General features: G+C 38.7%; 1 protein-coding gene and 1 long non-coding RNA gene across 2 annotated transcripts in view; one reads left to right on the forward strand and one right to left on the reverse strand.

Moving 5' to 3' along the window:
• The first annotated feature begins 677 nt into the window (after window positions 1-677).
• On the forward strand, window positions 678-19,641 carry FAM240B (family with sequence similarity 240 member B). Its single transcript, XM_060198968.1, has 4 exons — window positions 678-815; window positions 1,005-1,106; window positions 8,799-8,944; window positions 18,963-19,641. The coding sequence occupies exons 3-4, from the start codon at window positions 8,802-8,804 to the stop codon at window positions 19,054-19,056; spliced, it is 237 nt and encodes a 78-aa protein (XP_060054951.1). The 5' UTR covers window positions 678-815; window positions 1,005-1,106; window positions 8,799-8,801; the 3' UTR covers window positions 19,057-19,641.
• LOC132540780 (uncharacterized) overlaps window positions 7,092-20,745 on the reverse strand; it is a 108,772-nt gene continuing 95,118 nt past the window's right edge. Inside the window, exons 4-5 of the long non-coding RNA XR_009551921.1 lie at window positions 12,681-12,829; window positions 7,092-7,228 (exon numbers count right to left, since the gene is read on the reverse strand). This is a non-coding gene — a long non-coding RNA (uncharacterized LOC132540780). The remainder of the gene's footprint in view (window positions 7,229-12,680; window positions 12,830-20,745) is intronic.

Here is a 20,745-nt window from a genome sequence, read left to right on the forward strand (position 1 = left end):
AGAATATGGGACCAGAGAGATAGCACAATGGTTATGTGGCAGACCTTTATATCTGAGGCTATTAGGTAGTAGAATTAATCCCCAGCCCCACCATAAACCAGAGGTGAGCAATGCTCTGATTAAAAAATAGAACTCATCCATCAAATTTAGTTCAGTTATTAACTAAGCATCAACTTAAAGTAAAGGGACTAATTAAAGCACTTTCATATGTTTAACATTAATATTACCACTTCAACAAGATAAAAATGATACTATATGAGATTGTATGTATAAGTTATAGATATATAATATACTGAACAAAGTAATGGATATACAAGTAATAGCATAATAGAAAGATTTGATTAAAAGAAATACACAGAAAGAGCTATTTTTGTCATCAGACAAGTGGGTATTTGAAGTGTTTTTCCTCAGGACAAGATGTGCTCGTCCATAATGAAATAAGAGCCACTCTAAAATGAGAAGTCCATCTCACTTGGATGTATTTTATTGGAAAACACCCACAAGGAGTCAGTTCTTGCTCCAGCTGGTAGGGAACTAAGCAGACCGTGATATGTCATCACCAGATTCCACTCAAGGATTAATGGCTCCAAAGAACAAAATGCCTCTCTAAGTCTTCCTGTAATGTTACACCCAAGAACCACTCATGTCACCATTCCAGTCCCCTTTGCACACCAAGGAGCAGAGGGTGACTTTTCACAAGTCTCAAAGGAATAGGGTACATGTATAATCCAGTACATGTTCTGAACCATTTCTCTTGGTTCTGGCCAAACCAGGCACTTGTGAAACCTGCCAAAACAGAAGCTTGCTCTCTAGAGGTGGGTGGGAATAGAGAAGTGGGATTTGTTTATAGCTATCTCTCACCATGAGGGAATGCCACATTGTCCCAAGGGAAAAATATTGTCTGATTCTCATACTAATTTGGCTCAAATGAGCCTGAAAGGCAGAAAGGATTTTTGTATCTCCTTTACTCCACATATATATAAATGGTTGCAACTATGTTTCAGGCCAGTGCCTACAGCCTTCACAAATCAGAGCTGAGGAGTGTCAGGAGCTGGTGTGTGTGACCTGCTGTAGACTATTAGTTCACCCGCAAATTCATCTTTAAGGTATAGTGTGTTGAGTTTGTGTTGTCAGGTGTGGGGACTACACATTCAGGGTTGGGAATTAGCCCATATATATGTTTTTTGGTTTTGTTTTTTGTCACTGGGACTACTTTCTTCAACTGGTTGTATATTCTTCTCCAACTAGTTTGGGAATAGATTTAGACCAGTAAATTAATTTTTTTGTCTTTTGTTTTTTTTCTGGTAGGTCAGTGACATGATTTTCAAGTGAAAGAGTTGAAAAGCCAGAAATCAGTGTTGATCCCACAGAGCAAGGCTTTCTTAAGACTAAATGACATAAAGAATATATGTCATGTTGACTGATGGACAACTTAGTACAAGGAACTGTTTATTATATGTGCTCGAGTCATAGAGCCTTCACAGAAAGCTGGCTGTCAGGAGAATTAATCTTTAATTTGGAGTTTACTTGATTACTTGACTGAGTAACCACAGACTTGGGATATTAAACTGTGAGGTTTTTCCTTTGTTTTAGCTTATACAACTGGCATTTATCTGACCTCTAATCAGTTATACATAAATGTAAGAACCTCACCTGGAATCAAGGTTCAACATTATTTGCTTAAATTGATATTTATTTGAAAAGGAGTTCCATAACTCTTTGCTGTAAGTTGATTAGCAATATAACTTTAATAACTGCTATTGGAATTACCACTCTTCCAAAGCAATAATTATTTACAACACATAGCAACAATCTTTGTACTGGATATAAATGCTAATAAAATGATAACAGTAATATTTTGGCTGTGAGAGTTTCAGGGAATTAAAACTGATCATTTATAAAGAACAGTGACATTTTCCTATAGTCCTGTCTAATTATTGATACAAGGCAACCAGATATTTTCATTTTCAATTGATGACACTGAAATACAAAAAGACTCTTACTACAGAAACTCCAAACTATTTATTCCTTTGAACTTAATGCTCAAGGATTCCCTACTAGAAATTCAAATGCTCTTTTTTTACCCACCTCAAATTATGTCTTTCCTATGGGTAAAAAAATACAATATTATTGATTGAAGTTTAAGCAATGATAGTTTTTTTAAATTTGAAACATAACTAAATTGAAATGCTCTCTCTCAGCTGAAACTGCCATGTTTTGCCTTTTTATTAATTAAAAAAAGATTATTTGAATACCACCTATTTTGTGGGGTCTGTCTTGGGATAATATACCCAGGTATATTCTCCTGAATATAAGACCAAAAGCTGAACCTCTATCATTTCACTAGCGCTGGATCCATTAACAACCTGGTTTCTCTCTCATATTGAGACCAAAAGTTGCCCTGCTAAGGAAGACTGTTAGTTTTATATTTTGTGCTTCCTGAAATATTTTGCTGTACATACACATTTTATTTACATGCTTTGAAATATATTTTTCTAATAGTGTAAACCTTTCTAACCTGTCATCAAATTATTTCAAGGTGGTTTTTTTTTTTTTGCCTCCAGGATTATTGCTGGAAATTGGTGCCTGCACCACAAATCCATAGCTCCTGGAGACTATTTCCCCCCCCCTTTTTTTTTTGTTGCCCTTGTTTTATTGTTGTTGTGGTTATTATTATTATTGCTGCTGTTACTGATGTTGTTGTTGGATAGGACAGAGAGAAATGGAGAGAGGAAGGAAAGACAGGGAGGGAGAGAGAAAGATAGACACCTGCAGACCTGCTTTAACACTTGTGAAGAGACCCCCCCCCGCAGGTGGGGAGCAGAAGCTCAAACCAGGATCCTTTTGCCAGTCCTTGTGCTTGGTGCCATGTGCGCTTAACCTCCTGTGCTACCATCCAAACACCCTCAAGGTATTTCTAATAAGGAAAAATTGAATAAATTATAGCCTGCAATATTTTTCATGTGCATCCTCAAATATATGGACCTTAACAACCAAAAGAAACAAAGCCAAAAACAAAAAACTGTCCTATACTGTTCAGAAAGACAAACAAAAATAAGGGAGATAGCATATTAAGTCAGAAAGATCTTTGTACTTGCGGCATCAAAGGTTCCAGGTTCAGTCCCCAGCACCACCAGAAGTCAGAATTTAGCTGTGCTCTGGTAAAAATGAACAAACAAAAAAACAGTGAAAACTACTCTAAGTGCCTACACTTTTTGCTCTCACATGTCATATTTTCTTGAATATTATCATCAGATGTGCCAACCATGTTTTCTTTCCTCGATACTCTAACTCCAAGTCCTGCATTTGTGCATTTAGACACACATCTTCAGTTTCCAGGAGGAAAACAAATCAATAAAGTTTTATGCTCTAATTATATCATTTATCAATGAATTCTTCATGCTGCTGTTACTACTCTGTTATCTTCATTGAGATTTTTCCATCCTTCTCACTCAGAAAAATGTTCCACCTTCTTCTGAAAGGAATAACATTTCTCATTAATTTGTATCAATAATTTATATGTTAAACTTTTCTTTGGCTCGTAACTGATAAATTACTCTTGTTGTTGCTTACATTGTTCCCAGCTTTGATGTTGAAAAGCTTTCCCAGTCAGCTCCTTTGTCACCGTACAATGTCTCAGACCTACTGTTTTTTTGTTTGTTTGTTTGTTTTTACTTTCCTACTTTGGGGCAATGCTGAATACAAAGTAATTTCAAAGTTAAAGTGTGTACACTATTGTATTTTTGGTTGTTCAGGTTACCTTGGCTTACTTATTTATAATGTTTTAATACAATCCCTCATCTCTTCTGAAAGAGTGGTTCAGGAGGGGGATGCAGTAGATAAAGCATTGTACTATCAAGCTTGAGGTCCCCGAGTTCAATGCCTGGCAGCACATGTACCAGAGTGATGTCCGGTTCTTTTATTTTCTCCTACTATCTTTCTCATTAATAAATGAATTTTAAAAATTTTTAAAGAAAATGAATGAAGGATATAAATAATTTTGAACATTGAAGATATTCGGTTAATAATCAATGATGGAAATAAAAATAAAATAGAAATCACGCATTAGCAGCCCAGCAGCAGTTCGTAGGTGAAGTTTGTCAGCAGAGTTGACTGATGGTTGAGAAGGCACCAAGCTTGCTCTCCGCTCCAGGTCTCCTTGTCATTCAGCGCTGAGTGTAAGTCAATAATACTAATGTCTTATACCTTATTGTCTATCTTTTTTTTCTACCAAGTTATCACTGGTGAATCAGTGCTTGCCAGACAAAGCCAGTGCTCCTGGAAGCAATTTTTTTCTTTTTGAGAGAGGAAAACAGAGACAGAGAGTGATTGGAAGGGAAAGTGGAATAGGGAGGAAGAGAAAGACACATCTTCAGCACTGCGTCTTTATATGTGAGGCTTCCTCTATGCAGGTGGGGACTGGGGACTTGAACCTGGACCCTTGTGCATGGTAATGAATATACTCTCAGCTTGGTGTGTCTCCACTCAGCACTACCTATTGTGTATGTTAAAGAAGAGAAATCTCTGTGGTCCAGGAGATGCCGCAGTGGATAAAGCATCAGACTCTCAAAAATGAGGTCCTGAATTCAATCCCTGGCAGCACATGTACCAGGGTGATACCTGGTTCTTTCTCTTTCCTCCTGTTTCTCATTAATAAATAAATAAAATAAAATAAAAAATTAAAGAAAAAGAAGAAAAATCTCTGAACGATATTTTTATCAAAATTGAGGAACTAAAAAGATAAAATATGTGAGACTGATGTATATACCTATATGGATATATTTAAAGTCAGAAAACATGTACTGTTTCCAAGTATTTATTATGAAAATATTCAGAATTCTTATTTATGTCAATTGCCGATGTCTGGAAAAGCATATAGTTAAACTTGGACTGGGTGTGGTACATTATATCAAAGAAAAGGACTCTGAAGATGGAGGGAAAGGGCTCTAGGGTCCTAGTATGTGACGGTGGGGAAGGGTCTAGGCTGGGGGAGGAAGTGTCTTGCAGACATTTATCATGGGAGGGGCACGCCCAGTTAAGCACATATAGTACAAAGGTCAAGGACCCGCGCAAGCTTCCAGTTCCCCACCCCCACCCCACCTGTGGGTGAAACAGGTCTGACCCTCCCCTCTCAATTTCTCTCTGTCCTATCCAGTAAAATGGCCACCAGGAGCAGTGGATTTGTAGTGCTGGCATTGAACCCCAGCAATAACCCTGGAAACAACAGCAAAAAAAATTAATTTTAAAAGTTGTTGACCTGGGGAGTAGGGCGGTAGCGCAGCGGGTTAAGCGCAGGTGGTGCAAAGCACAAAGACTGGCCTAAGGATCCCGGTTCAAGCCCCCACCTCCCCCTCCCCACCTGCAGGGGAGTCCTTTCACAGGCGGTGAAGCAGGTCTGCAGGTGTCCGTCTTTCTCTCTCCCTCTCTGTCTTCCCCTCCTCTTTCCATTTCTCTCTGTCCTATCCAACAACAACATCAATAACAACAACAGTAATAATAACTACAACAATAAAAAAGAAGTTAATCCCTATTATTTGATAATCTGAGGACCACAAGAAATTAAAAGAAAAAACATCAAGTGTGCATATGCACTCACCTGAGACGTCTATTCCCTTCCAATCTTAAAAAAAAAAAATTATTAGCCGGACTCGGGCGCGGTAGCTCAGCGGCTTAAGCGCACATTGCGCGAAGCTCAAGGACCGCCGGAAGGATCAGGGTTCGAGCCCCAGGCTCCCCACCTGCAGGGGAGTCGCTTCACAGGTGGTGAAGCAGGTCTGCAAGTGTCTTTCTCTCCCCTTCTCTGTCTTTCCCTCCTCTCTCCATTTCTCTCAGTCCCATCCAACAACAACAACATCAATAACAGTAATAATAACTACAACAATAAACCAACAAGGGCAACAAAAGGGAATAATTTTTTTATTAGCAATTTGATATTGATTTACAAAATTACTTGTCAGCAAGGATGTAATTCCACACCATTCCCACCACCACATCTGGATCTCAAGTCCCCCCATTGTAAAATATCACGATTCTCCTGAGGTTGCAGATAGGGATTAACTGTCAACTCTACGACTACCTGGCTGTATTTGTACATATTAGCCCCCTTTTGATTCCAGGTCCAGTCCTCTCTACCCCTCCAAGTCACACATAACCCTATTACTACATCCAAATATTTCTCTTTTTTTTTTTTATTGTTGTAGTTATTATTGTTGTTGTTGTTGGCTAGGATAGAGAGAAATGGAGAGAGGAGGGGAAGACAGAGAGGGGGAGAGAAAGATAGACACCTACAGACCTGCTTCACTCCTGTGAAGCAACTCCCCTGCAGGTGGGGAACCGGGGGCTCAAACGGGGATCCTTATGCGGTCCTTGCGCTTTGCGCCACTTGTGCTTAACCCGCTGCGCTACAGCGCGACTCCCCAAATATTTCTCTTTTTTGATCCCTCTCTGGGAACTGATAGTGCTGGAGTCCAGAGCCCTCTTATCCTCTTCCCCCTACCACATTTCCCCCACAGGGAGCATAAATCAAAGTTGTTTGGGGGGGGGGGGGTACAGAAGGTAAGAGTTCTGGCTTCTGTAGTTGCTTCTTCACTAAAATTGAGCATTGGCAGGTTGATCCATACCCCCAGCGTTTCTGTCTTTCCGTAGTGAGGCAGGGCTCTGGAGAGGTGAAGTTCTAGGACACATTGGTGAGGCTGTCTGCCCGGAGATGGCAAGGTGGAATCATGGTTGTGTCTGCAATTTGGTGTGTGGAAGGTGGAAGGACATAAAGTGAGACAAAATGGTAAATGAACAGGAACCAAAAAGTAGGAACTGGGCAAATGAGACTGGAGCTCTTTGGGTGGAAGAAAGCTTAAATCCATTCCAGTCATGTTTCTAGGGGTCCATGACTATGGTAGTTTTAGCTTGAGTTTGATAGCTAGCATGAAGTTGGATAAAAACATTGTCTAAGGAAATGGTGTCAGAGTAGAGAAAAGGACTAGAGAGTTGGATTAGGACAGAGAGTAGCTCCCACTTTTGAAAAAAAAAATTCTGTGTATAGAATTATTTACCTCCACCTGCTCTGGGGCATATATATATATATACCTATACATATATATATATATATATATTTATCACCAGAGCCTATGTAACCCATAAACTCCTATTGGTCTGAGCTCAAAGCTCATGGTCACAAAGGAACAGTGCAGGTTGCACTCATTTCGGGACCTTCCCTTCCAATCGTCATACTCTGTGGAATAAAAACAGAAAATTAAAATTTAACTTGTATTTATTCAAGAGTCCATTGCACAAAAACAGAAAAGAGATAGATACTTGTTCTTGTGTTTGAAAACTTTCTTATGTGAAAAATCAGAGCTTAGGAAGTTGATACACATTTCACCATGCTAATGAACTTAGGTTACAACTCCTGAACATCACAGGGGAGCATTATGCAAAGGGAAAACTTCGCAAATAGTGGGGGCAAGAGCCAGCACTGTTTCTCTCTTTCTCTCTCTCTCTCTTTCCTCTATCTCACCATCTACCTGGAGAAAAGAGAAAAACAGGTCCTGAATTTTCTGTGTTGGCACAGGAACTTTGGTTGTGAGTTGTATAAACATATATGTGTGTGCGCATGAAACAACACTCCAAGCTCTCACAATATGGCTAACCAATATTAACTGGAATTTTTCAAAAATAGCAGATTAATCTCAAAGATCACTAAGAATGACTCTTGAGGCTTCATGGACCTGCTGGACTTGTGTATCTGTCCATTCTTTAGTATTTCTTACTTTTATGACTATAAAAGCACTGTTTATCACCACAGAAGGTCAAAGCTGCTTTCTCTTCCTCCTGTTTCCACTAAGAGAACAATCTGGGGAAAGCAAAGTCTTTTCTCTTGTGTCAGCACCTTTATGGGGACCACACTGTATACACAGGGCCTTTAGCTAATATATTGTTTTCTGCCTGAGTGAAATGCAGATGTAAAGAGAGTAACTGTCAGTATTTAGGCTTTTCATAGTTATCCCCAGGAAAAGCAATACTTTTTAATTTTTGTCCTCTGTTTTATATTTAAATTTTCTAAAAAAATTTTTCCTAAAATTATTATCCATCCTGTTTCTTGAGGATGCAAAGCAGACAATGCCAGTTACTGCTGTACCACTCACAGTAAACAAAGCACATAGAAATTTTAAAAGCAAATGAAAAACAAAAGAACAATGGCATGACTTGTCTCAAATGAAATACATTTCTTCTTATAGACGTTCTTATCAGGTCTCATGCTTTTAAACTCTGGAGTTCAATTTTCCCAGCAGTTTCTGACTAAATAAACGGGTTCTGGAAGAATAAGGGACAGCTGAATGCCATTTTAGCTGTCCAGCAATCGTCAGTTCTAGTGAAGACAGTCAGTTCTTAACTATTTGGGCATCAATCAGTGAATGTGATTAGAAGGTCTGACAAAGCTCCCCAAATATAACATCCTTAATGATGTAAGGGTGAAACTCATCACTAAGAGCTTCTGCTAAAGGCTTCTCTGTACACAGTCCAACCTTGGATCTCAGACAAGGAAAGCATCTTACCCTGTGACCTAAGACTTTCTAGTCCTGACAGCCCAGCAACAGAGGTAAATAAACTTTAAACAAAGGCTGAGTCAACAAGGAGCAAAGAATTTAATATCATGTGTAAACTCAAGACAATGAGGATTGATACAGTTGTTGTTTCTAATTCAACGAATATTATTATGGATGACTAGAAAGGACAATGTTCTCTAAACAGAGAATGGCTTCCTTTATAAGATTAGGATTTTTTTCCCCTTCATTTTGCAGGGAATGAATAATCAATACATTCGCCGAGAAGTCTTTTGCTGTGAAACTTGTCATGAGCTCAAAAGCTTCTGGGAAAAAGAAATTAGCAAGCAGACTTGCTATCGGGAACTGGAAGAAGATCGTCAGGAGAGGAGTGCCCTGAGAAGGTGTGTGAATTGCTTCTCCACTACTATCTTTAAAATAATCTTCCTCCCTCCTGCCCCCACTCAAAAGACACCAGATATGAAATTTAAAAGACTTGACTATTTGTATTGCCCATTGCTCTAAGAATGCAAATGTTAGACATGGTTTGATAAAGGTAATATCTCATTAAGAAATAAGAACATGGGGCCTAGGTGGTGGTACACCCAGTTAAGCACACCTAGTACTAAGCGAATGTGTTCGAGCTGCCTCTCCCTCATCTATGGGAAGGGGGGGGGTGTTTCGCAAGTGGTGAAGCAAGTCTGCAGGTATCTGTCTTTCTCTCTTCTTCTCTAGCTCCCCCTCCTTTCTAAATTTCCCTCTGTCCTATCCAATAAAATGGGGAAAATGACAGGGGGCCAGGTCCTCACGGCATGTTAGGACCATGAGGAAGACATTCAGTTTTGATTGGGTAACAAGACAGAATCAAGAATAAAATCTAGACCAGAACCTTTATTGAATCTTTCTAAGAAAAGACAAAACGGGTTGGGGGTGGGGGGATAAAGTAAGTATCTTAGGACTAGCTAGTAATTCCAGGAGAGTTTGGTTATATGTGTTGGCTGGTACCTGGTCCTAGAATGATTTAGGGCAGGGACCTATGACTTCATGTGTGAGAGACAAATTGAAAGTGAGGGTCTCAATACAGATTAACATGCTCACAGAGAAGCTTTTATGATCTCTAGGAGTGGGCTAGCCCTGAGAAGGGCAGTCTTTCCCTAGTTATAGAGCATTTTAAGATGACAAAAATATCATGAAGTGTGGAGAATAAAAAAGCATGGCTACTCAGTTATCAGTCTTGTTGTCGTCTTTACTAGAGTTTCACTGTTGGTCTTTAGAGTCTTATAATCCTTTCCTGTGGGGGAGAGAAGGCATCACCCTGTGACTTGTAGGATGTATAACAGCATTCTTCCAAGCACTAGATGTCAATCCCCATCCTCACTGTGACAAACTGAAATACCTCCTGCCACTGATAAATGACCCCTGGAAAGCAATTTCCACAGTCAAGAAATGACTTATAGATATGATTGAGTTTTGTTTTTGTTGTTGTTATTGTTTGTTTGTTTTGCTTTTGTATAAAAAGAAGTAAGATTCTGCTTTCCTTGATCTTGATAAATTAAAAAAAAAAAACTCTTCCTCACCCTCCTCTGTTGTAATCCTTAGTACATAACTTCAAGGTGAGATCAACAGCTACATGTTGGTGTTAAAGATGTCAGGTCTGAGAAGACATATTAATATTCTTTGAGGAAGGATATTATGGTCTTTCCTTGAGTGACAAGTGAGTTCATTATTCCAGCCAAGGAGAATGCTGTAAGAGGAACATTTGCTTATGTGAGAAGAATGTGCCACATGTGTGTCATCACTGCTCTGAATAAAAGGGTAAGCGCCTGTCCTCACATGTGTGGTGCCTCACAGCAAATGGGTCACCTCAGTTCTTCATGACCATCTGACTTCCACTGCTCTAAAACAACACCTACCTAGACAGGCTGTCTGTTCTAAAATGCCCACCAGCAAAGGAAGTAAGTGGCTTCATGTGTTCTGCTGGCCAGCTAGGCACTGAGCTCCTTGGTTTTGAGTGTGCTGAGTTGAGAGCATGTGCAATTCATGTGTACTGAACTTTCACTAACTTTTAAAAAACCTCTCTTAAGCTCCTGAGAAGAAATAGCCTCGCTCCATACCCAAGGAGGTGCTCTCCTCATTCCAGCTACATTTCTAGTTGTCTGACAAGCTAATCTAGTATTTTATCCTAGTGTCTTCTAGAATCACAGAACATCAATCCAGAAGATTCTGGGGGAGGGAAGTGGCTCCTCTGTACAATCCCCATGAGTTTCCTACACAGACCCCCCCCCCCAATCCTGGTCTTCAGGTCTTCCAAATAGCAGTGCTCTACATGAGCCCTGGACTTCGTCTTTCCTTATAGAAGCACTGTGGTGAGGAATTAAGAGAAAAATATGATGGTCCAGGAGGTGGCACAGTAGATAAAGGGTTGGATTCTCAACCATGAGGTTCCAAGTTCAATCCCCGGCAGCGCATGTACCAGAGTGATGTCTGGTTCTTTCTCTCCTCCTTTCTTTCTCATGAATAAATAATTAAATAGATTCTTTTTAAAAAATCTGTAATATTCACTAGTTCTTGTGAAAAAAAAAATTGTCAGTATATAAAAGCAAATGACCAGAAGTAAATGCACTAAGGTTTTAAGAATGGGTATTTTTGTCCATTGGAAAAGCAGATTTTGTGAGTGTGTGCTCGTTTGTTCAGTTTCCACAGTGATAATGTCCCATGTTATAATTAGGAAAAAAAAAAAAAGCATTGAGAGAGAGGTTTGCAGTTGCAAATGCTTCAATTTTCCGTGCTCCCATGTATTCCAGGGGGAGATTTTTTTCTTCTGAGTTTTGGGTGGTTTTCTCTTCTTTCTTCAGTCAAGAGAATAAACATTCAACTAAAAAAACTTATTTATTAGTGAAATAATAAATAAGGGGGGAATCAGAGAATCACAGGATCACTCACATGTACAGTGCTGGAGATCAAACTTGGGACTTTGTGCCAGAAGAGTCTAAAGCCTTATCCACTGTGCTTTAGAATATATCTTCGAAAATATGCTCATCCTTAAATATAGCATCATCCCCAAATAAATATTTAATGATGAACCACTGCAGTGTTTGAACAGAGGAAGATCACTAAGAGCTACTAGGAGGGCAGAGGCAAGTTCCTGGGGGTTCCTTCTATGTTCTTGAGTCTCATCTTCCAGAGCTATTGCTATCAACTATAAATAAAATAAAATAAAATAAAAGATCACTATTCCAGCTTTGCAAACTACTTTTTCCAAAATGTAGAATGCACAAGTGCACACCCCCAACACACAGTTCCTTTATAGAAGGCACCTCCAAGCTGTGATGCAACGATGTAATGCTCTAAGTGAACCGTAGTAAAGGCACCATTTTTGGCCAATGCCTTTGCTGATAGAAGCACAAAACCAATGATGCTGTGGGCTGAAGTAGCAAGAAGTCTTGCCAATGCCAGGCAGAAAAGAAACAGGTGTTCATCATAAGCATGCTTGTTAGCAAATGCCTGCTGCTCAATGATAAGAATGCAGTCTGAGCTTTGGAGAAGTCATTCACCCTGATAACTAATATACCTGGCCAAGGTCCTGGAGGTGCTACCACAAGACGAAAGTGAGTGATTCCAAAGCTGCAAGCCCCAGCACTCACTCTAAGAAGCAACAAAGCAGGGCAAAGTTAACCCCCTGGAAGAGTTGAAAATTGTCTGCAAAGAACTGACCAAAGGCAAGTTGAGAAAAGTCAAATGAAAAGTGACAAACCTGTTGACTTGTCTGGGAGAATGCAAGTATACACCTATCATTCATTATGGTAATGAATTATACCACTCTCTTATTTAAAAAAAAAAAATTTTAACGAAACATTATAAAGATGTTTAAGCCAGGGAGACTCTCATGTCAAGAGACTCTCATGCCTGAGGCTCCAAAGTTTCAGATTCAACCCCTCACACTACTATAAACCAGAGCTGAGCAGTGCTCTGGAAAAAAAAAAAATATATATATATATATATATATATATATATATATATATATGCCTAAAATGTCACCCTCTAACTATAACGATCAAATAGGGTTTACATGAAAAAGCAACACTTTAATACAAAATGTACAGTCTTTAGAAAACCTCTTCAGACTGAAGGATCACTCACCATGTTAGAAAGACTTGAAATCTGGTGGGTTGCAGTGGAAAGAGAAATTCTATGACGTATTCAAAAACCTCTTCATGTTCATTCTCCCTGTATCCAACTTCATCCTCTACTAGTACAGAAGTCACAAAACCACCATTTATTCTTTTACACTAAAAAGCAAAGCAAGGAACCTATTTCAGGGCTTCTACCTTAATCTATATACCCCAGTAGCATTTATTTGTTTGTTTGTTTGTCTGTTTTCAAATAAGTATACTTTGCCTTAAAAAAAACAAACAGTGAAGTTATTGTAAGTGGAATGCTGAAATCTGAAATAGGAAATCAATATTTTAGTGGATTATAAATTCCTTGATGACAGGGACTAGATACCACAGAATGTAAGCTTCAAAATAGCTTTCAGAGGGAAACATCATTGATTATTTTGGCTGCTGTCTTTCTGGATGAGTCATTGCATTTCAAGAGAGATCACAGTCTGGACTGATCTGTGTCAGTGACTGAGCACAGCAGAGATGTGAGTCCTGGATTATGTAGTCCTGAAAAATTCCTACATAAATTTCCCCTGGGCACAACTTTTGCTCAAGGGCTTTGCATTAGCTTAACCCAGTCCATCATGAGACAGTACTATGACATAAGGCTCTTACCCAATATTTCTTCTTTTCTCTCTCCTTTTCACAAGGATCAAGCTAGGATAAAAGTCTGAGGTTTCTTCTTTCCCAAGCCAGTATCCTCCTTGATTTCTGTTTTCTTTTCCTTTTTAAAAATACTTACACATAATATTTATTTCCTTGCAGAAAAGTATATTTCAATTAATACTTATTCCATAAGTTGAAGAGAGCTAGTAACACGTATTGCTTTTAATTTGGGGTAATTTGGTAATTGCATTCACTGTTTTTAATTTATACTTGCTGTGTTATTAGTGAGGTAAAGAATTTTGACACTTTTTAGCTAAATACCCTTCTTTTGGTTATGATTTATGTATTTTTAGTTTTATTTCTACACTAACAGTACACTTATTTTTTTCATTTATCATTATTGGGAGGTTAATGGTTTACAGCACAATTGTTGACCCATGAGTACAATTTCCCTTCTCCAGTGATAGCTGTCTGAAAGACACTTTCATCCTCACTGCACCTCTCACAACCCCTTTATATTCCTTTTTAAAAAAAAATTTTTTTTAAGATATTATCTTTTATTTATTTATTGGATAGAGACAGACAGAAATTGAGAGGAAGAGGGAGGTAGAGGGTGAGAGAGATAGAGAGATACCTGCAGCACTGCCTCACCACTTGTGAAGCTGTCCTTCTGCAGGTGGGGCCCAGGGGCTTGAACCCAGGTACTGTGCATTGTAACATGTGCACTCAACCAGGTGCACCACCACCCAGCCCCTTAAAAAATATTTTTACTTATTTATTATTGGATAGAGACAGAGAGAAATTGAGAGGTGAGGGAGAGAAAGAGAGAGACACTGGGAGCCCTGCTTCACCACTCATGAAGCTTCCTCCCTGCAGGTGGGGCCCAGGAGCTTGAACCTGGGTCCTTATGCACTCTAATGTGAGCACTTAACTAGGGGCACAGCCACCTGGCCTCTATCCCTTTACTTTTCATGGGCAATTCCTCTAAATTACCTTTTTAGAAGGCTTGGTGCAAAGGCTTGGAATAGTTGGAGAGAGGTAGCAATTTACCACAGCAAGGAAGTATCAAGATTTCTTTAAATAATGAATGAATCTGATGGTGGTAAGGAGTCCATACAGGAGCCAGGTGATGGTGCACCTGTTGGGAGCACATATTATGGTGTACAAGGATCCAGGTACAAGCTTCTGGTTGCCATCTGCAGGAGGAAGCTTCATGAGTGGTGAAACAGTGCTCCAAGTATTTCTATCTCCCCCTTTCCCTCTCAATTTCTGTCTCTATCCATAACAAACAAACACATATTTTTGATGAAAAAAAGAAGTCCATCAGTTCAGTGAAATGCGCAGGGAGCAGCCCCTATCTAAAAAGATCTCAAGTCATAAAAGCTGTGCACTTTGGAAAGCAGAAATAATTACAGAAATTTTCATAAATGCTTAACTAAAAAAAAAAAAAAAAAAGAGCTTGTGAACTTGGATATTCTCCAGTGTGGGAAGGTTAGTAACAAATAAAGGGTAGACACTTCACAGTCATAATGAAATATAATTATGAAAATTACTAACAGGGATATCAGTAGATGATTATATAAACTTGAGAAATGAATCATTTGGAAGCCAATATTGCACATCAGCGTGCAAAAGCCAAAGTGTTTGAGGCAACTTTCCTGCAATGGGAAAGCAATAGTTCCATCATGATATATTTCCCTTTGCAAACAGGCAAACTACATATTTCATATTACTCACCTTTATTAAGGATGGGTCTAGAAGGAAAATGATAAGCAATACTTTACCATTATTTCCCCATGCCCCTTTGCCCCTCTTTATAATTTAACATTCAGTCCTTGGTAGTAACCTTGGTAGTAATTCTGCTTAAGCAACAATTGCCACCAAACAGCAGGTCCACACTACAAATTCTTTCCATTTATTCTTAGGCTCATAATTGAACAGAATTTTAAGTAAGAAGCTTCCTAGAGCCAAATTGGCAATAGATGCCTGGAGCCTTCAAAATATTTATACCATCTAAGTTACCCACCTCAGAGAATCTCTTCAAAAAAATAGACTAATATATGCAAGCAATAGTAAGTAGTAGTCACACTCCTTTGAGAGTTATCTTACAAAAGGGAAAAAAGTTGAATCTAATTTTTCTTTGTTCCTTATTATGAATTCTGATCTTCCTGTAGCGAGAGAATGCTTGATACTGTTATGAACTGAATTGTGTGCCTCCAAATTCAGTTTATTCCTAGCCCCCAATGCTTCAAAATATGACTATATTTGGAAGTAGGTCACCTAAAAGAAATAATTTTGCTAAAATGAAACCCTGACTCATATCCTTTTAAAGAAAAGAGAGGAATTGAACACAAAGTGACACCAGGGACACTGAAGAAAGGCCACGTGAGGACAGAGAGGGAGGGCTATCTGCGACTGAAGGAGAGACCTTGAGAGAAACCAAGCCTGCTGACATTTGGATGCTGTCTCTGTAGCAATGAAAAACGTGAACTTCTGTTTTTCAAGTCAATTCTAGTGAAATTATGAAAACATTTATGCTATATTTTCATTTGGGTTATTATATATATATTTTTTCCCTTTTGTTGCCTTTGTTGTTGTTTTCATTGTACCATGTATAGTTTCTTGTTTTTCTCTTCCAAAACTCTAGTGTGAGTGAGCAAATAAATATGTGTGGTGCATTTTTATAAAAATAGAACTGTATTATCGGGAGTCGGGCGGTAACGCAGCAGGTTAAGTGCACGTGCTGCAAAGCGCAAGGACCGGCAGAAGGATCCCGGTTCCAGCCTCTGGCTCCCCACCTGCAGGGGAGTCGCTTCACAGGCAGTTAAGGGGGTCTGCAGGTGTCTATCTTTCTCTCCCCCTCTGTCTTCCCCTCCTCTCTCCATGTCTCTCTGTCCTATCTAACAAAGATGACATCAACAACAATAATAATAATAATAACTACAACAAGGGCAAGAAAAGGGAAAATAAATATTTTTTTAAAAAACAGGACTGTATTATCTTCATTAGTCAGCTCATTTTCTATAGCGTTCGACTCTTCTTTCATGTTTTATATTTTAATGATATAGCAATTTGTTTAATCAAGCACATCAAAGGACATTTTTCTGACTTTATAAACAATGCAAGCACACTTGTACAAAAACATATATGGGTAAGTGTCACAGAGTACACTCATAAAATGGGAATTGCTAGGTCAAGGATGAGAATTTTTTCAATTCTGATAGATACTGTCTACTTGTTTTGCAAAGAAGTTATAGTAATTTAAACTCCCACCCTGAATATGAAAGTAAAGTGCCAAGTTCCAAGGCTGTTCAGTGTGTCGTTAAACTCTAATTCATTCTTAATCTGGTACATGGAAATGATATCACACTGTTTTAAATTGAATTTAATTAATTGAGACTTTGGTTGAGATTGTTTACTTGTTTAACCATTGAGATTGTTTACTTGTTTAACCAAAGCTCTGCTCAGCTCTGGAGGTGAATCGGGCACCTCTGAGCCTTAAGCATAAGATCTCTTTGTATGCATAGGAGTCCGCTGAATTTCATCTAGAACAATCTTTAAATAACTTTTGTCAATTCACCTATAGGTTTTCCTTAAAATATATTTTGTTTGTAATTGAGAGAGACCAGGACACCCTCTTACCACTTCTGAGCATCTCCTTTGCTTTTCATATTTCTTTGTTGTCAGGTCGCACCAGTGACTGAACCCAGAGTCTCACGTGTGTGGCATGTACTGTGCTACGGAGTCACCTCACTAGCCCTGCTCTTTGATTTTCTTTTTCTTACTTGCCTTATGCAAACTGTGCAATTCTTTTATTTTGTTTATAGTTCTATGAATTTGGACAAATACTCATAGTTGCATAATAACTACATTAAAAATATAGAATAGCCCCAACACCAGAAGAAAAAAAATCCTCACAATGATTCATTCTGATTAAGACCTCTAGAATCAGGGAGATACAGTGATTGTGCAAAAGATGTTAGGTTCTGAGGTCCTAGGTTCAGTCCCTGACACAACTATAAACCAGAGCTGAACGGTTCCCTGGTAAAATCAAAATAAATAAATAAATAAATGGAAGGGAAAGAAGGAAGCAGTGAAAGAAGAAAAAAGATGACTAACTCCCTTGTCAACTTCCAATTCCCAAAAACTGTTCATCTTCTCTACATTCCTGTAGTCTCATCTTTTTAAGAATGTTACAATGGGGAGTCGGATGGTAGTGCAGCGGGTTAAGCACACATGGCGCAAAGCGCAAGGACCCACGAAGGACCCCGGTCGAGCACCCGGCTCCCCACCTGCAGGGGAGTCGCTTCACAAGTGGTAAAGCAGGTCTGCAGGTGTCTTTCTCTTCCCCTCCTCTCTCCACTTCTCCCTGTCATATCCAACAACGACGACATCAATAACGACAACAAATAGTAACTACAATAACAATAAAAACACAAGGGCAACAAAAGGGAAAATAACTAAATAAATATAAAAAATGAAAAAAAGAAATAGAATTTCTAAAAAAAAAGAATGTTACAATGAATTATACAATGTGTAGCCTTTTTCATCTGTTTTTGTTTTCTTATTAGCAAAACGCATTTGGAATTCTTATTGCTATGTAAATCGCTCATTTCTCTTTATTGTTGAGCAGTACTTTGTTGTACAGATAAATCACAATTTGATTCTTTGTTTATTGAAAGACATTTAGGTTATTTTCACTTTGTGGTTACTATTAATAAAACTGCTATAAAAATTCGCATTCAGGGAGTCGGGCGTTAGCGCCGCGGGTTACGTGCAGGTGGCGCAAAGCATAAAGACCGGCTGAAGGATCCGAGTTCAGCCCCTGGCTCCTCACCTGCAGGGAAGTCGCTTCACATGCTGTGAAGCAGGTCTGCAGGTGTCATTCTCTCCCCCTCTATCTTCCCCTCCTCTCTCCATTTCTCTCTGCCTTATCCAACTACGACGACAATAATAACTGCAACAATAAAACAACAAGGGCAACAAAAGGGAGTAAATAAATATATTTTTTAACTCCCATTCATGTTTCTATGTGAATGTTTCTATTTTTTCTTGAGTCAAAATTCAGGGTACAGACTATAGGGTTAAATGGCAAGTATGTATTTAACTGAATTAAAACTGCCAATTATTTTCCACACTTACTGTACCATTTTGAATTTTCACCAGCAATGTACCAGTGTATCAGCCAAAGTTACTCAACATCCTTGCCAACACTTTGTATAGATGTGTTACTGTGAGGGTTTCGGTGGGTTTTGTTTGTTTGTTTGTTTGTTTTGCTTTGCAGGTGTGTGTGTATGTGTGTGTGTGTGTGTGTTTTGAAGAGGATATTAAATTGGGGGTCTTTTTCTTGTTCATTTGTTTTGATCATTCAGTGGGATCAGTTGTATTTCATTATGGTTTATATTTTCCTACTTTTGTTGAGCATTCTTTATATGCTTTCTTTTTTGTCACTACTTTACGGTAAATGTTTCTTTGGTAAATGTTTAATGTTTTGACTTCATTTCATTCTATTGATTTATCTATCTTTTTGATGCTTTACAAAACACATGTGTTGATTTTAAAATATATATTATAAGAAGAAAAAAAAACATCACTAGTGGAACAGGAGTTGAAGTAAATACACTAACCATGTATATGGCTCTCCCCTCTTCAGACTCAGAGAAGAATGGAAACAGAGACTGGAGAAAAGGCTGAGGATGCTGGACAACCCAGATGAGAAAGAAAAGCAGGCAAACACCATGGGCTGAGAGCGTCCTGCCCACTAGACTTCAAAGATAACAAGCCACCAAGGACACTCTTCTAAGAGAAAAGACTAGCACACAAGTTATGCTGATTTACTAGGCAGCAACACTATTTGTTCTTCCATTTGTAAGGGGATTTACATCTGAAACCTCCCCCAGTGCTAATGGCAGTCATTATCCTACTCAATCCTCTCTGCACAGGGAACAGGATGGCTGCCAATAGGATATGAGACTCAGTTCATAATATAAAAAGCTCTTGGAATTAGCACTCCCCAGGTTTCAAAGATCCATGTAGTGCAATTTGTTTCCACATCTTCTTTTCATTGTGAAATTGGATGTTTTATCTAAGCTTAACAAGGGCAATGACCTTGATGAAAATCTGGCTTCCCTACCTTCCAGAGAAACAAACTTATATAGTGTCCTTTTTTTCCCCCTGTCCTTTCTTTTTTCCTGAAAGTTAAAATGCAACTACTTATAGAAGTAAAAGACACTATTATATTATGAATTTATTCATAATGTGGTTTGAAAATGAAATGAACTTTTTTTCTCTTTATCTGAGTTGCTTTTCTCATCAACATGTTTAAGTAGAAACATGCAGTGAAAGCATGGTAATGCGTAATAAACATGGTTGTTGTGCCCTTGGTGATGTGTGCCCTGTCTTAATTCCTTTGTGTTAGCCTCAGTTGGTTCACCGATATATAGTGTGATTTGTCCAGACACATTCTGGAACATAAAATGACTCTAACTGTAGTCTCTTTTCAGACCCAGACTATGATCATAGGGCTAGAAGACTCCTCCACTTAGAGATTGCTCTCTGAGAGACAGGGCCAGAGAGAAGCTCTAGACACCAAGGAACAGAGATGATCCTTGGGTCCCAGAAAATGAGGTGGAAAATACTCTGAGTTGGTGTTGGGAAGGGCACACAGACCTCGCAAATGACATAAACTGTTACTCCTGGAAAATCAAAAGGATTCCTCACAACTCAGAAAGTTGAAATGCTAAGAGGGTCGAGTTCTGCTGATTCAGATTATTTACTTATCAAATTTGGATACAATAAGTAAGCAATAAACTACAGATAGGGAGTGCTGAGCAAAATTTGAGGGGAAAAGTGGTTAGTAATAAAATGGAATTTTAATAATCACAGAGGATTTAGGGGGGGATATATATTGGGATAACCTCTGAGAAACTGGTGTTTATCTAATTGAGAGCTATAAAATTGTGAGAATCATCCTGGAGAATAGGAATGGGAGAAGGTGCTGGGAAGAAGAGAAGAAGACATGTAAGAGGCAGAGAGAGGAGTGTTGCAAGGCAGAGGGGACTGGAGATCAATGAAGAGAGGGAGAATGACAGCAAGGTTCTGGGGCCCAAGATGATGAGGGAGTTGTTCTCATGAAAGAGAGAGAGAGAGAGAGAGAAAAAAAAAAGAGAGAGAGAGAGAGAAAGCAAGTATTGCTGGAGTTCTAACTACAAATTCTGGATTAATCCATCCAGGAATAGAGTCACTGATAGATTTTAGGAAGATGAATGAGTGGATTAGATATGTATTTTCAAAGTATTTATTTATTTATGTATTTTTAATAATGAGAGGTACAGAGAGAGTCAGAACACTACACAGCTCTGGTTTATGGTGGTGCAGGAGATTGAACCTGGGACCTCAGAGACTCAGACATGAAAGTCTTTTTGCATAACCATTAT

The sequence above is a fragment of the Erinaceus europaeus genome, chromosome 10, assembly GCF_950295315.1.
Source record: "Erinaceus europaeus chromosome 10, mEriEur2.1, whole genome shotgun sequence".
NCBI lineage: Eukaryota > Metazoa > Chordata > Mammalia > Eulipotyphla > Erinaceidae > Erinaceus > Erinaceus europaeus.